This window comes from Atta cephalotes (genome assembly GCF_000143395.1).
Source record: "Atta cephalotes unplaced genomic scaffold scaffold00025, whole genome shotgun sequence".
Taxonomy (NCBI): domain Eukaryota; kingdom Metazoa; phylum Arthropoda; class Insecta; order Hymenoptera; family Formicidae; genus Atta; species Atta cephalotes.
Window position 1 is genome coordinate 51135 of NW_012130089.1, and position 16731 is coordinate 67865.

At 39.1% G+C, this 16731-nt stretch overlaps 1 protein-coding gene across 1 annotated transcript in view; it reads left to right on the forward strand.

Annotated features, from left to right (window-relative positions):
• Positions 1 to 16731, forward strand: part of LOC105620178 (Krueppel-like factor 5) — a 52925-nt gene that overhangs the window by 29658 nt on the left and 6536 nt on the right. Inside the window, exons 2-3 of the mRNA XM_012201682.1 lie at positions 14911 to 15880; positions 16439 to 16498. Of these exons, the coding sequence (XP_012057072.1) occupies positions 14911 to 15880; positions 16439 to 16498 (1030 nt within the window). The remainder of the gene's footprint in view (positions 1 to 14910; positions 15881 to 16438; positions 16499 to 16731) is intronic.

A 16731-nucleotide genomic window follows, 5' to 3' on the forward strand; every position in this document is an offset into this window, starting at 1 on the left:
GCGGTGACATGTTCCTGATGGGTCGATCAGCGCGATTAACATACTGGTGGACTCGTACGACACGCACACGTGTGCTCACGGATGGACCGGACGTTCCTACTCTGACTCACTGCTCTTTCCTCTTCTCTCTCTCTCTCTCTCTCTCTCTCTCTCTCCTTATCTTTCTTTATCTCATCACGTCTTCTTTCTTGATTCTTGGAGCGTCTCCTCTTTCTTCCTCAGGATCGGTTGAACCGACGAATCAAACAACCAAAATTTGCACGAGCCTCAAATTATCTCGTTGTCGACTTCCGATATTCTTTCCAGATTAGCTTTCAGCGACGACACGTATTGCGACGGAATGGCTATGTTTTCATTCAGAATTGGAAAGAGTGTGAGTTTCGTATATTTATATTTGTATGTCTTATCACGAGAAAACTTATAACGGTACGGTACATTTTCCTTCCCTCGAGTATGGATGTTGGGCTGACTCATCGTTCGGTTCAACAGGAAACTCTTGTTCGTCGAAGTCGTAGGAAATCGACAAATAAAAGCGTTTCAAGTTTGAACAGCGATCGGTCGAACGACGAGAGTCGTGTGCAAGCCATTTCCGCGATTGTTGACTCACGAAACTTTCCTCAAAGGGCAACGAAGGTGAGACATGATGCAAAGTAAAACGTTAGCCGATCGATTTTCGGAAACGATTGGAGATTAGAAACGAGATTATTTTACGTTAACAAGGAACTATGATAAACAGATTTCTAGTTCCAGCTCTTCGTGTTCTTACATTCGATCAATTTTATTGATCTATTCTCGTTACGTGTTTGACTTCGTTACAAATTTTCAAAAAAAGTATGTCAGTTGGCTACAAGATTGGTTTTTTGCGATCTCGATTCCAGAATGCTTGCGCGCGACTATCACTTTCGATGAAGGTACCACAACTGTTCCAACCGGTTTTTCTTACTGACATCGGATTGACTTAGTGTACGAGTGCATCGTATCGTCAAGTAAATGGGATCGATGAATTCTCTCTGACTGATATACCAATTAGATCAGGAGAAATCAAATTACCTCATCATTGAAAATCGCATGCGTTTCTGGCAAAAATTTTTTCTACAACAAATATCGCAAGTTACATATTTTTATTTACATATTTATTTTTTCTTATCGTTTATATAACCGTTTGTAGAACAAATTAAGTAAAATTGCAATTATGTCAAAATAAAACGTAGGATAAAACGTGACAGGATCAATAAACATACTCTAATTGATTAGTTTACATGCTGTAGGAAAATGACATTTTATATTAATAGAAATTAATTCCAATTAGATGGAAGAAATAGATAAATAATATTTATCAAAGTAATACAGAAAAGACGATATTGTATGCGACAGCGTAACTTGAACTTCTCGGGTAGCGTACGGCGAAGGAAATCGATATAAAAGCTTCACGGATAATTACGTCCTCCCAGGACCATGTCCTCCCGTGATGTCACCGTGATCTTGCATCCCGCCTCGGCCATTTATTCCAACCAGGACACTGCCGCTACAGGCGAGATGTCAGTGGATCAGGATTATTTGGGTGCGCGCGGAGCGTAGATTAGAATGCGCCGAGAAAACCGACCAAACTGAGAAGCGAGTGCGAGGAGGAGACGGAGAAGAAAGTGTACGACGAAATCTCGATTCTCCCAAGAAGTCTCTCTCTCTCTCTCTCTCTCTCTCTTTTTCGTATTCCGCGTCTCCTCGCAAGTTGTGGTCCAACGAGGGAACTGATTTATAACGACTATTCGTTCTAATCGTCTTGTGCATCTTGCGTAGCCTGTCTACCGAAGCACCATCCGTATACGGAGCGGCTCCAAGATGACCGAGTGTCCTCTTGGAATTAGTTTTTGTTTTTTTTTTCTAAATAAACATATCAAGGAATTTATATAGTCCCTGAGTAATTAACGGTTAAAAATGCAGAGCATCGGAAGAGGAAATGGAAACGATAAAAGCTAATAGGCCATCTTTATACACGTATTTGATGTGGCTATTCATTTATATATCATTTCGAATTGTTTTAACTCTTCTATTAATGCATAATTTGTCACTACCGTGTTTCACAGATTTGAAAATGTAAGAGTGAAAAAAATGAAATAAAGTCTGCAAAATTATTCTTTGCTCGAAGAACGGAATTTTTGAGAACATCATAAATTTTGAGAACATCGAAATTTATACAAGAATATAAAAATTTTTACTATTTAAAATTCTGTTATAAATTTATAAATTTAAAAGTGACTATAAAATATAAACAATAAATAAAAGGAGCATTCAGTTACACGCAGGATATTTTTTGTGAATGTCATATATATTTCAAAATCCTATACATTAAAAATATGAAATCATAAACGTTCCGGCCATTATTAGGTCATCTTCAGTATGTTGTATAATAAAATTAATTAAATGATAATTTTATATTTTTATATTTTAATACACGATTTTTAAATATATAACATTCGCATAAAACATCCTGCTAAAATTAGCTCCTTTTATCTATTATTTGTATATAAAATTCGATATTTGTACTCTCGAGTATCCATGCATTGACAGAAGGATTAATAGGATTCTATTAACATCTTTTAGATAAGTAACTTTTTACTACTCTGACAAAATGAGAATTGCGCATCGTCGTCATCATAGTAGTATTTATATAACATGTATTTATATTTAGGGGCGATATTTTCTATCCTTAATAGAATTGAAGATCTCGAACCCGTTAGAAAATTGAAGTTGAAATGTAGTTACATGTACGGTACATATAATGCGCAAAACGTTGCAACCGGTAAGGTAAATCATAAGTCTGAAAGGTGACTCGGTCCATCCGGCCGTGAAATTATTTATTCCGTATAAATGCGATCCGAGGCTCGTGTACACGATTCGCGCGTGTATCCCGTTGGGGGGCGTAGGGCGCGTAGAGAGTAACTAAATCAACGTCATCGGTAAGTTTAATTACGGCAGCGCAGAGCAACAAAAGAAATCGGCCGCGCGCCGTGACTCTCGGGTGGTCCACGTAATCGAGAGGAAAAGAGATGCGATACTAGACAATCCATTTTATTCACATTCGTACACATAAATCCCTCCCCTTCCGTCTCTTATTTCTTGAAAAAAAAAAAAAACGTTGCGAAAAAGATAAAGAGAGATAACAGAACGTTAGATTACGTTTGAAATATACTATAAATGAGAAGTCCTAATCAAGACATCGCAGAAATATAAAAAGCGCTAATCACCAATAGATGCAAATGCGTGAATAAAAACTTACTTTATTACAATAATTATAAAATCACTAGCGTGTCATGACGATCAAGCGATACTTGTATGACTAAACTATTAATATCTGTCACGATCACAGATCGGCAAAAAAAAAGTCCACGTTTGCAAGCAAAAGCCTGAAATTATAAGTCAATAATATGCAACAAAAACTCTATATGATCGTATAAAATTTTTTATGCGATATCATATAAAGTTACGTACTTTTTGCTTCTCTCTCACGGTTTGTTTTAAAATAAAAACATTTTTAATTTGAAATATATAACTTTGGCAAAAAACTTATTGCGCGTGTGGCTGTATGTTTCTTCCCATTTATGTAAAATAAAAACATTTATCTTATTCATTATTCTTTATTACTCTCTGTATCTTTATTTTTTACTATTTCCTCGTTATTTCCTTTATTTTTTTATTATTTCCTTTTTCTTCATTATTTCCTTTATTTTTTTTTCACTATTGATCATTTTCATATCAGAAATTTATCATTAACACTTTTAATACCTTTTTTTAACTCTGCCGTTGCCATTAAAATAGTTTATGCTTCTTTAAAACAAATACTCGGTCTCTGCTAAAAGCGTTCGCTCCACTTTTATTCGCGTGACCTATTAGCGCCTACTACGCGAAGCTTTTACGCGAATGCCACGTGCAGCAGCGAGCTTTCAACAACGAAAGACGAGGAGCATGACAGGATTAATGGAAGAATAAAGAGAGAACGAGAGAAAGAGAGAGAGAAAGAGAGAGAAACGTTTAATCGGATACCGAAGGGAGCCTACGAGTTTGCACCTAGAACGAACAGCCTGCGGCACGCGAGGTCGGCACACGAGAGTTACGAAGAAAGAGAACGAGGAAGGAAGAGAGAGAGAGAGAGAGAGAGAGAGAGAGAGAGAGGGCTGCAGTCCATCAGCCCGTTTAATTAATTAAAAGTGCATTAACGGGGGGGGTCATCGGCGACGTTTTATGAGGAGGACGAGGGGTTCTCTCCGTGGCGTTAGATACGCATGTAACGATCCTCTGAACCGGAACAACCGCGCTATTACTTTCGTCAACACAACGATGCTCCCCGGCCCCTTTCTCGTAGACCTTCCTTCCCATAGCTTTTTCGAGCTCTCCCCCGCAGTCAAGGATGATCACATTTTCCGATTCCAAATTCACTTGTATCTGAATGTAGTTTCGTAGCCAGAATATAGCATGTTTTTTTTTTAATATATCATATTTTAAGTATATATGCTTATAATCGTTTAAAAAGATCTTTTTTGAAATCATATGAAAAAAAGGAATGTGCGAAGGATTGTATTTAATTTTTAAGGATTATATTAATAAAAATAAGATTACTATAAAACACTTTGCAGCGATGCGTCTCATTTTAAAAGACGGGACGTGCATATCTTGTTTACAATATACTGCGTATACGATATGTAATTATTTTCTTTTTTCAAGACCTGATGTCGCATATACGTTTCGATGCAAATGTATACCCATTATCTTACTTTACTGTAATATTTTGCTTATGACAGATTATGTATTGTATGCAATTTTATTCGCCCGCTCGTACGTGTCCCCTTATGAATTAGTGGGGTAAAAAGAAATATCGAGATTACGTCCGCTTGGCCTCGTTCGGCGACGTTATCGGAATCACGTGCAGATAGAATCGAAATACCAGGTGCAAATTACTAGGGAGATGTCCAGGTAGCACGGAAGTTTGACGCGCGCGCGCGCGCATGCTACCAGCTGACTCTCGAGTCCGCGAGGAACGTTAGCGTAGCGTAGCGTGTAATCACGTTAATGCGCCACAACATCGTGAACGAGCCAGCCGAAGCGGCGAGGAGTGATCCCGGTTTCGCCAAAGGGATATCATCCCGCGAGTCAGCGGCTCTCGAGGAGTGACTCATGCCTGCCGTCGCTTGCGTAACGAAACCATGGAGAGTCGATAACGATAATCTTTGGCGAGCATTCCCTATCGTTGCGCGGCGAGGAAGGAGGAAGCGATGACGAATCATCAATGACCGTGGCGAGATCCGAATCAGGTTTATATTTACTGATCAGCGTAATAAACATTAGGAAGTCGACCGTGGAATTTTTTTCTTTCTTTCTTTCTTTTTTTTTTTCATAGGCGAAAATGTGAGAGGTAGAGAGAACCTCCGAATCAATTTATCTGAAGTGTGATTACACAAATTTGTTGACAGAATATGTAAATGAGCAAAATTAGAACGCAGTAAAGAGCTATTAATCTTTTTTGGTCTACAAATTTGCGTCATTAGTATGAATTAAGTGTCGATGAAAAAAGTATGGTTAACTGAAAGTATCGACTCAGTGATCAAAATGATCAAAGGTTTCGCTGTGTTAATCGCCGTTTGTCGTTGCACCTGGATTTATGCATCCCAGAGAATGTGCGCGCGGTCGCGTGGTAATATATGACCTGAGGTGTCCTAATGAGGGGAGTGGATCCGCAGGATGTGCAGATCGCGTGAGACGAGCGTCTAACAATGCGAGAGATCGATGATGAAGCGTGCCCTGCCGTGATGAAGCGAGGAAACGAGAATAGTTGGCATGGCGTCCGGTCGGTCGGCCGAGCCGACGAGAAGAAAGAATCAAATATTCGATTAAAAAATATATATTCTTTGCAATCGATGATTCGTTGAAGAACATTAATTGATTAATCTTCAGAGGTCTATCAGCAGGGGTCTATTTTTCAAATCTTATAGCTTTTCTTTGAATAAGATTGTTATAATTCGTTTTTTTCATTGTATTCTCTGCTTTCTCTGCTAAAATATGACATCATTTCAGCGTTATTAGTGACTTCTTCTATAAACATAAAACTAACTAAATTTCTTACAGGGAAATCTTACTCCAACTAAGACAGTGAAAATACTCTTCAAAAAAAAGTGAAAATATTTCACTTCTTGAAAAAGAGAGATAATTTTCACTTCAAAAAGTGAATTCTCACTTCAAAAAATGAACTTTCGCTCCTTTGCAGTGAAAATTCACTCTAAAAAAAAGAGTGAAAATTGTTACTCTTTTTCAAGAAATGAAGAGTGATTGTATTTCATTTTCTTGGAGTGAGATTTCACTGCAAGAAATTTAGAGTGAAGAAGAATTAATTCTTGACTTATTTTTGAGCGTGTAGACAGAGCTCATTTGAGTTTGAAATCAAGAGTACGTAGTTTGAAATTATTTATGTATGAATTCTAATTGGAATTATTCAATTTTTCTCTAGACTTTTACTGTATTTTCGAGAGAAAATGAAATAATTCTGAACAGTTCCATAAAGTTCAAAGGATGATTAATTCATGTCGCGGACCTTTGAGTTATTCGATTAACACCGTGCGATCGACTCGTAAATGATAGTGGACAAACAACGATAAACGCGGAGTTATCGCATGTGCCGGGCAAGAGGGCGAAAAGGGGTCCGCGGACGCCACGTGCTAAGGTAACATGAGCGTGCTTGTCAAACTTTACTTCGTGAACGGCATAGGGATGGTGCCTGCGTGCACGTGCGTTTTAATACGACGTAATGTGTTGCATGTCCACATTCATTAAGTAATTTTCTGGCCGAGAAGTCAGCGGTCTACCCGCGAGTCACAATTATGAACAGGCAACAGACATGTCGATCGCTCCACGAATTTTGTGACAGCTTAGGAGATTCGATCTTATCAATCGAATGTCTCGCAAACGCTTGAGAGATAAAACGAGCAAACTAGACCGTTATTTATATTTATATTTATATATATATATATATATGTGTGTGTGTGTGTGTATTTATATATATATATATGTGTAGAAGTACTTGTTTGAGATAATAATTTACGCAGCATGTTACATTTGTCTTTCACATTCTTTCAAATTTGATATATATATTTTTACATATTTATACATTTATTTATATATTTATGTTATATGCGTTAAAATAGAAATATATTTAATCTCAGCTATACTCACTGGGGTGACCAGACACTTCAGTGCAATTTTCTAAATCGTGATTCTTACGTGTTTTTATACTTTTCTTTTTTTTTAAATCATATATCTCGAAGTTCCATAATTCTATCGACTTTTACACATTAGGAACTTATTTCTCAATTAATTCTCCATCGATTGAGAAAAAATTAATTGAAATATGTCCATTTTTATGGAAATTACGATAAGTATGGATGGGCTCTCGGGGATCTGAGAGTGTATAGCTAGATTTAATAAAAGAAATCCTATAATATGTTTAATCAAAGCGGATCTTAGTGCTGAAATATTTCTGTGTGAATTTATATACATATCTGATTCCGCAAAACCGCACTGAAATCTTTTTCATTGAAATGCAATCATATGATCAGAACCAGAGTAGTGACAAGCAATTTAATAATTTTTAATGCCAATCGGTATTTTTATAAGAATATTGACAATCTGATGTTAACGAAAATCTTAAATCTGCGAATAATTTATTACTAAAAATAGAGAACATCGATAGTCTCTCATCGAAATACAGGGAAGTCTCGCGAAATTTGTCGGATTACTCCACGCGGCACAGTGCAAGAGAATGTGCGGCACAGTCTGAGGTATAAATTTCCGTGTGCCGAGTAATTAGTAATTAGCGGAACGCGATAACTCGGAGATATCTCGCCACGCACGCAGAATTCGCGCGCGTTTCCGCGCGGCGTTGGGCGACTTCGGTGCGATGTCGGTGCTGCTGGTGCACGTATCACTCTCGTGTCGAGCAGAACGACGACGAGGGGGAATCGAGCAGAATCGAGTTCCGAGATCAAGTCACGCGTAGTCTAAAAGAAAGTCGTTTAAAGGTCAGCGGTAACAGCAGCAGCAGCAGCGACGGCGGCAGCGGCAGCAGCAGCGGCAGCACGGCTCGACTTGCATCACAAATGCCAATCTACTTACGAAATGTATACAGAGAACAATGATACTTTTTTGCCTACCACTGCCATCGCCGCCATTTGCCTCCTCATCCTAATCGTCGCGCCATCCTTTTAAAGGCATTTGCGCAACCAGCGCAACGATACCCGAGAATCGATTTTCTTCCCTTTCAACCCCCTCGCGACTGTACTTTTAGCCGATAGGCTAAAACCCCCTCGCTTCCGGCAGGTTTCCAGCAGATTGGCCGAAATATCGCCTTCGGCAATCTCGTCACGCGGCGATAGTGTCGATGATGGTTCGGTTACCGTAGCGAAAGGGTGGTTAAATTCGGTTTCTCCTTCGCTGCAACGAAGCAGAAACCTCCAGCGAGTTATACCGAGAATCGTGATCGGCCGCATTGATCTCGATTGGATCTCGATCTCGCGCGATTACCCTCACGCGGTAGATCTCGCGCGATCTCGCTTTCCGCCTGAAAGATTTCGCGAATCGCGCGACGGCGACGGCGACGTATCTCTGGCATCATCTTATTCATATCCGCGAAATAATGCTGAATAATTTTACCATAAATACGGCGCGTCCGTGTGGGCGTAAAGTAACGATAATGCAAGTAAATAATGGACGCGAGAGTTTTATTACCTAGGCGGCTGAATGGATGGAGAGATAGAATCTACGTGTCCGCGCCGCGCCGCGCCAGCCGCCATGAGGATGTACAGCCCCTTCGAGGGGGCTGGGGGAATCACATCGGAGGATGCGAGATGCGAGGGACGCACTCCGTGCATTCTCTTGTGCCTCTTCAGCCCCTTCAGCCCCGTCAGCCACGTTTCTCTACATCCGCGATGCGACGCGACGCGACGCGACGCGACGTGACGCGACCCGCACTCGCTCGGAGCCTGAATTTGAGATCCTCCTTCATCTTTTTTTCGTTCTGCCTGATGTTAGAGCTGTTCCTTCGGTTCAACTAACGAGAGTCTCATCTTGGCCAAGTCCTAATAGCGAATTTGGTTGGCGCACGTACTAGTACGCACTTGTGCATATTAATTTTATTGGGTGTTGTATACTGATTTAATCCAAGTATAAAACGCAAATATTTCAAATTATAAAATACATGTTTTATTTAATAATAAAACGTATTGAGAATTTCGCGGTTTAATCCGTTTCTATATTTATATTAAACACACGTCTTTGTACTTATGACGATTTTAATTTGCACTAAGTGTGTCAAATTAAAGGATCATAAAACATACGGAAAATGGGCTAATTTGACTGAATTTGTAACATATTGTAATTCTGATCGTCCTGGTCAAAAATAAAATAATGTAAATAAAATGAACAATTTTTGAATTATTGTACATCAAACTCTGCCAAAATCGCTGTTTTTTTTTGACTGTCAAAATCGCTGACCAGGACGATCAGAACTACAATATATTACAAACAATTCAACCAAATTAGTTGGGACCGATTTTCCATATGTTTTGTGCGGGGTTCTTTGTTACAAGGGCCCATAAAAAAACTTAAGGCAGAAAAATCTAAAACGTAAGCAATAAGGAAATTAACATGTTGGATTAGCTACTGCTTGCGTTGTAATCTTACGAATTTTACTATGATTGTTAATTCGTTTACTGCTTACGTTTTACTGCGTTTTCTAAAACTCTACCGCGAAAGGAAAAAAAATTGAAACAGTAGGACAATCAGAGAACTGGCGAGCGAAACGATCTTGGATAGGTGATACACGTTAATCTTCTAATATTCCAGTAACAAGCAATAGAATTTGATACACAGATTTCACATTATCTTATATGTATGATTATATCAATTAAATTACAGTTACGATTGGATGAAATAGATAATTGATTGCATTCATGTCCTTTACATTTCTTGTTTTTTCGAAAAATTAGACACATCAAGTTCAACATATTTATGTACATGTTTTTAAAATATACAATCTCGTAAATACTTCTAAAGACGTAAGATTCACTTAATAATTTTTGCAAATTTGTTAAAAGAATGAAAATTAATCCGAAACACAAATGAGCCATCGTGTATACTAATTTTTATAATCTCTCTTTAATATTTAAAATTAGAAAAACATGAAGAGTAAGTTGAATCAAGATTAAAGTTAATCTACATTGGTAGAAATGAGCACAAGTATCGCGAAAATAATTATCTACTAAGAATCCAAAGGCTTTGTATTATGAAAGCGATCACTGTGGCTACCCCCGCGTCCGCGCATTATTATCGAGGTCGGAACGCTTCGACGAGCAGAAAAATATGGTACGTATCGCGGAGTATAGTCATACCTTCTCGCGGGAACGAAACGTATTCCGTCCGAGACTCCGAGCGGATAGCGTGATCGCGATCACGATATGAAACGCAAAGTCGCAACGGCAATGATAAGCGTTTTAGCGAGAATCGCGCGTAAGGACAATTCGGGGCGGCTTCATGGCTGACATTTTCCTGGGCGTTTATCGTGATAATAAGGCTTTAGGTCAGAGGGTGTGGCCTCCCCAGATTGATTCGGCGAGCTGTGCTTGCTTCTGCGCGTTGCGTTTTCTCATTGCGAGCAGTATGGCGTCGCGTCGTTTCGATTCTTCTATTCCATCTTGGCCGCATTGCGTTTATCATGTTGCTATATCGAGGAATTTAGTCGGTGATTCGCTCCCGATAATTATGAAGTACGAGCCAGCTTGATCACGCGAGTTATCGGAAGCGCCATATCGAAGGCGCTCAAGATATTACGTAAACTGATAAACGACTATATACAATATTTAATTAAATTTCTAATTTCTGTTCTTTTATTAAAATAAAAGACGGTAGAGAAAGTGTGTTCGCGATTTGCTTCAAAGCATCGATGTCTTCCAGTGATATCTCATTTCGGGATGAAAGTATACTATGAATAATTACGAATAATTACATTTTTATATAAAAATTGTAAATTTAACGATGAAACTCTTTCTTATTTTCTCCTATCATGCTCTTCCTCGACTTTTCTCGCTTCTCGCGATTTTCCACATTTCCTCTCGCGAACCTAATAATACAGCACCAGCAACGGGAGTCGTAGCGAGAAACGTTCTTGCACTCCGGAATCATTGGCTGCATGCTAATCGATTTGTAGGAGAATGGATCTTGTGTGTGTGTCACCAGAATAAGACAAACTGGATTTATTGACTCGCTATAGCCGAGAGAAAAAAAATTATTCCTTTTCCGAGGACGATTACAACCGTCCGTAGTCGTCATCGTCGTTGTGTTACTGGTGTGCGAGCAGTAACAACAAACCAGCTTGTGATCACCTGGAATAATCAAGCGGAGATATTAGCGTAGCGTGCGTTCGCGCGCGCGTGGGAGTGTACGCACACGCACACGCGTACGCACGCATAAACTCATACGCGCGTATCCGCCGGTACATAATAACGACGCGCAGTATCGGCGCGGCGTGGGTGTTCGTTCTCGCTCCGACAGATTCGAAAACGCATTATTAACACCGGCGACCCTGGCTCTATGATTACGCGCATTAATAGCCGGATGGACGAACTTTGCTCGCGCTCCGCACTATCATTATCATCGCAACGCGAGAAAGAGACGGATGAGACGAGAGACCGTAGGAAAAGAGGCTGGTCCCACCGCGGCGGCGGGCCTCGATGGATCGAGAAAGAAAATTACGAAATTGTAATTTCTTTCGTTCGAACGCATTTCACTCCAACACTTGTGTTTAATATCGTGTGTGGTTTTCGTACAGCGGTGCCATTCGATCTTCAATGCATTTTATTAGATTTATATATAATCAAATGTCGAATACTGTTTTTACGTTCACGATACGCGAACGAATCTGAAGTTTTCTACAATAAGTCATTGCCTAGCTTTAATAAGTCTTAAGCTATAAGAAATTGATCAATCATGATCGATTATTCTTCTTATATTCGGCTGTGATTAGTGGTTCTTATAACTTAGGACTTAAAATTTAAGTAATAGCTTATTGTAGAAATTATTTTTATCTATTATCTATTATATTTATTATACTAAATTAGAGATTGAAGCTCCTATTCTGTAAATCTTAACGACAGCATCATTATATTGTTGTTGCGCAACTTTTTTATTATGTATATTACCTGTGCAATGACAATGATATTATTTTACATTGTCATTAAGAGTTACAAAATAGAGGCTTGAATTTAAAACCAAATCAGGTTTAAGTGAACTTTTTGATTGGTCAAATTCAATCTCAAGCGCTAGCCTGATTACATTACAAATCACTTGGCGTTTTGTCTACATCTTTTTGAATCGCATTTTCAAATCATCATAATTTTTCTGAATTCAAACTTGAATCACGAGAAAGATCTCCGTTTATTCGATCTTTTATAATTTTTTTTTACATTTACAGTGAATCGATGACTACAACTGTTTTTTTTTCGACTTTCCTCCGTTTTTTTCTATCCGCGAAAATAGATTTTCTGATTTATACTCTTTTTTTTTCTATAAAAGCGAAATCTTTGCGATTAAGGCAGTATCGTTCAACACAACGCGTTTCGCTACGATTTAAGCATAATAATACGAATTTTTAAGTATAATGTTTCGCGTGCATATCGTACCTCGCTTGCGCACACGAGCTCCTTTTCAAATTGCATATCAGGTACGATCGAATGTCGCGAGTGTACCAATCTTCCGACGATGAATTATTCATTGTGTAAATAATTCATAAATCATTGCGGGCTGCACAAACCGCGCGAGCAGCAAAACCCGATCGAAAGCTCGAAAGCTTGCCACATGATATTTTTCAAGGAATCTATAAGTGTTTCTTCGCAATATATTAAAACATTCGACGACATCTCTTTCACCTTTTATAATTTCAATTTTAGACAAAGAGACTTTAACATTTTATATCTTAAAGATCGATGCAATGAGTGCTTTCTATTTAAAAATGACTACAAAAATGACTACGCTCAATAATACTGATCAGTAATATTGAATCAGTATATTGACAGTACGCACAATATTTATAGTATTTTTATAACTTTACATGATCATTATTATTGACAATATATTTCACTTTTATTTTACGTAAATTATTTATTACGCATTATATATGTGACATATATTGTGACATATGGATCCTAATAAAGCGATATTAATGCTCGAAAATTAAAATCCAAATCATTGTCAATATTTCTGTATGTCAATTCATCAACATCAATCACACACGATCAGTAATATTGTCAGTATTTGTTAGTACTGACAGTATTATTGACTATGGTAGGGTCACTTTAATGATACACAAGGTGATACAAACTTCATCCTGTCTTTCTTAACATTCAGTAAGCAACAAAGTTAGAACATCACTTGTGTCTACTTGTGTCATCAAAATGGAAGGAACCCAATCTTTTCGATCCCTTTTCGACAGGTACTCGGTACGATTCCATGGCTTTGACCACGAGTTAGGATACCAGCAGAAGCGTTAAAGTCGTAAAGATCGAAACGATGCCGATAACTGTCTCCCCAACTTCGCTTTTGATACCCACACGCATTTCCGGCGCGAGAACAGTATCGACGCCTAACATCGCCGGCGACGAGTGATGCGTCGATCTGAGAGACCCTTGTAGAAATCCTTCGAATGTTATACACCAAGCGCGCTGTAGCGAGGTGGCACTCGTCGTCTTTCAACCTGACGAGAGAGGAAAAGAGAGGAAAAGAGAGGAAGAATGAGCGAGCGGTGTACCATGGGGCGTGAGGGCGGCGTTGCTCGTGTACAAATCATGCAAAGGATGACGCGGCATCCCGCTTTCCGTCTTCCGTCGCTCCTCCTCGCGCGTGCTGGACGTCGTAGGGCGAGACAGCGTTGTGCATGTTGACGACGCTCGACCCGGGGACCTTCGCCGCGCGTATCACCATATCGCAAGTCATTCGCCCTCCGTTCTCTTCTCGGCAGATGCGCTCTTTATAATATGTTATTAGAATGACCCTAAAGGGACTTCAGTCGATTATCGTTAGTAGAAGGGCTTTGAAAACGTATATTTGAAAACGTTTCCTCCAAAAGTTATCACTAAACAATTTTTTATATTGCATATCTATTGCTATTATTAGCACTGAAAATATTAACATTTTGATAAACGTAGATAATCTATTACCGATTAAATAAAGAAAAAGTTATCCAAAAGATAGCATTACATCGTACGAAACGTAACATTATTAAACAGTAACATTGTTTCCTTAATTCAATAAAAGTGACATAATCAAAAAAACTTAAGGAAATGATTAATTAATTAAATAATATCGACAAAAAGAATGTATTCTCAGAAATATGATCAAGTGTCATTTTTGTTATTTTGATTTCATAATCTTTAAAAATAATCTTTCTTTGTTGTGATTTTGATAATCTAAAATTATAACAATTCGGAATAGTTCAAAAGTGATATAACTTGAAATATCGTTAACAGTTTACATTTATTTTGATCCACTATAATGATTAAATTCAAAATAAAACAATGTCTGTTTTCAATTTTAATCACCACAATTATCTACTCTAAATGTTTGTAGAAGCCTCTCTTTTTTATTTACGAAAACAATACAACTCAAATCTCTCTCTTTCTCTCTCTCTCTTTTTTTCACTCACTCACTCTTGTAGAAAACTTTTAACTAAAAAAATCACATTTTTTTTAGTTCAGTCATTTTTGAGATTGAGAAAAAAATTATATAATTAAACAATGTGAATGACATCTTTGTAATAATTTAAGTTAAAATTGAGAAATATTAACTAAATAAACGAGTAATGTCTCTTCTTGTTCTCAGCAGACGTCGGACCTGGACACTTTGCTGTGCAGGCAGGATCTCGATCGTCTGCAAAGATTGGACGAGGATGAATCGGACGCGAGAGATGTGCGGGAGCCGTCCGTGCACATGGAGGACTTCTTCGAGGTCGGCGGACCTACGGCGGTGTGCCGACCACCGCAGGCCAGTTTCGTCTCCTCCAGGAGTCAGCCGGCGGGCGCCGGTCAGGACGACGATGTCTTCCTCAGGCCGCCGCTCTGGGAGGATATCACGTCGAGTATCCAAAAGTTGGATCCGGAAAACGCGGATATGTTGGGCTCTCAATCTCACATAAAAATGGAGACTGACGATGTGACACCGCCGCCAGTTCTCTCCCCGGTGGAGATCAAGACGGAACCGTTACCGCCACCGCCGACTTTGCATCTCCTTGAGGGACCGGCCACAAATTCCTCACAGAATCCCTTTCCAAATCCCTCTAGTGTTCAGCACGTCGTACACCATCGGACGACGACGACAACAACGACGACAACGGCGGCACTTTTCAAGAATTTTCCCAATAGCAACAACAATAATAATAATAACAACAACAGCAGGACTGTTAATAGTAATAACACGAGCGGAAGTAATGCCGGTAGCAATAACGATAACGGCAATGGCGCCAACAGCAACAACAACAGCAACAACAATGGCGGTAGCAATAGTGATTCGTCAACGACCAGTCATCATCAGCCGAGCGGCAACGCGACATCGCCGCTCTACGGCTCGATGACGAGGCTGATGTATATTTCGCCGCTGACGCCACCGATCTCTGATCCCAGCTCACCCATCGGCGCCGGTCCACCTAGGCGGACACCGCCACCCCCGTATCCCCAGCCGGGCCCGATTCTGAATCCAGCCCACAGGATCCAACCGCCGTCGATGTCGACCAAGTTTAACAGACGAAATAATCCGGAGTTGGAGAAACGCCGGGTGCACCACTGCGATTTCATAGGTGAATATATGGAATCCTTAAACTTGTTGTTAGATTATTCTCTGTAACTCTTAATAACGATATCGATATCGTTAAAAATTTTAGAATAGGAATCTTAGAAACGTAATCAGATCTTATACTCAAGACCGTCTTAAGTACAGTTACGTCTTAAGAAATCACCAATCAGAGAGAGCCATATTAGATATTTCTTAAGACAGTCTTGAGTCTTGAAATAAGAACAGACTATGAATACCACTCTAAGACTCCTATTCTATAATTCTTTTTTTTTTTAAAGAATTAAAAAAAAGAAAACCTATACATTGACTTATTTTGTGTCTGTTATAACATTAAATTAAATATTAAATTAAAATGTTTAATTTCAGAAATTTGTTTGGATCGGAGTAAATACGCAATAATTATATTTTTATCACTGTGTCGGCTATTAATTTGATAGTATCTTTAACAAATTGTATTTAAAAAAAAAAGCAGTTTACAAACATCATATAAGATTTTGACGTTATCCTTTTGATCGTATTCTTAACTTTGATTTTCGACCTAATTTCTTGTTTTCTTTTGCAGGTTGTACGAAAGTCTACACAAAGAGTTCGCACCTGAAGGCCCATCAGCGGATACACACGGGTGAGTGAAAACGCTGCTGTCTTTGACGTTTCACGTCGTACACGTGGTTGCTAGTACAAGGGAGAGAACGTTCAAATTAGGGGGAGGGGCTTCCGTGTATTCTCTGGTAATTAGGTATGTAGTTCATCTACGCGAAGCGAGACGAAGAGTTTGAAAGCGCGAGGTCGAGTAGTCGACGTTTGCGTGTGGGCAGGGCGCGGTCCTCAGCCGTCTCTCTTTCTCTCTCTCTCTCT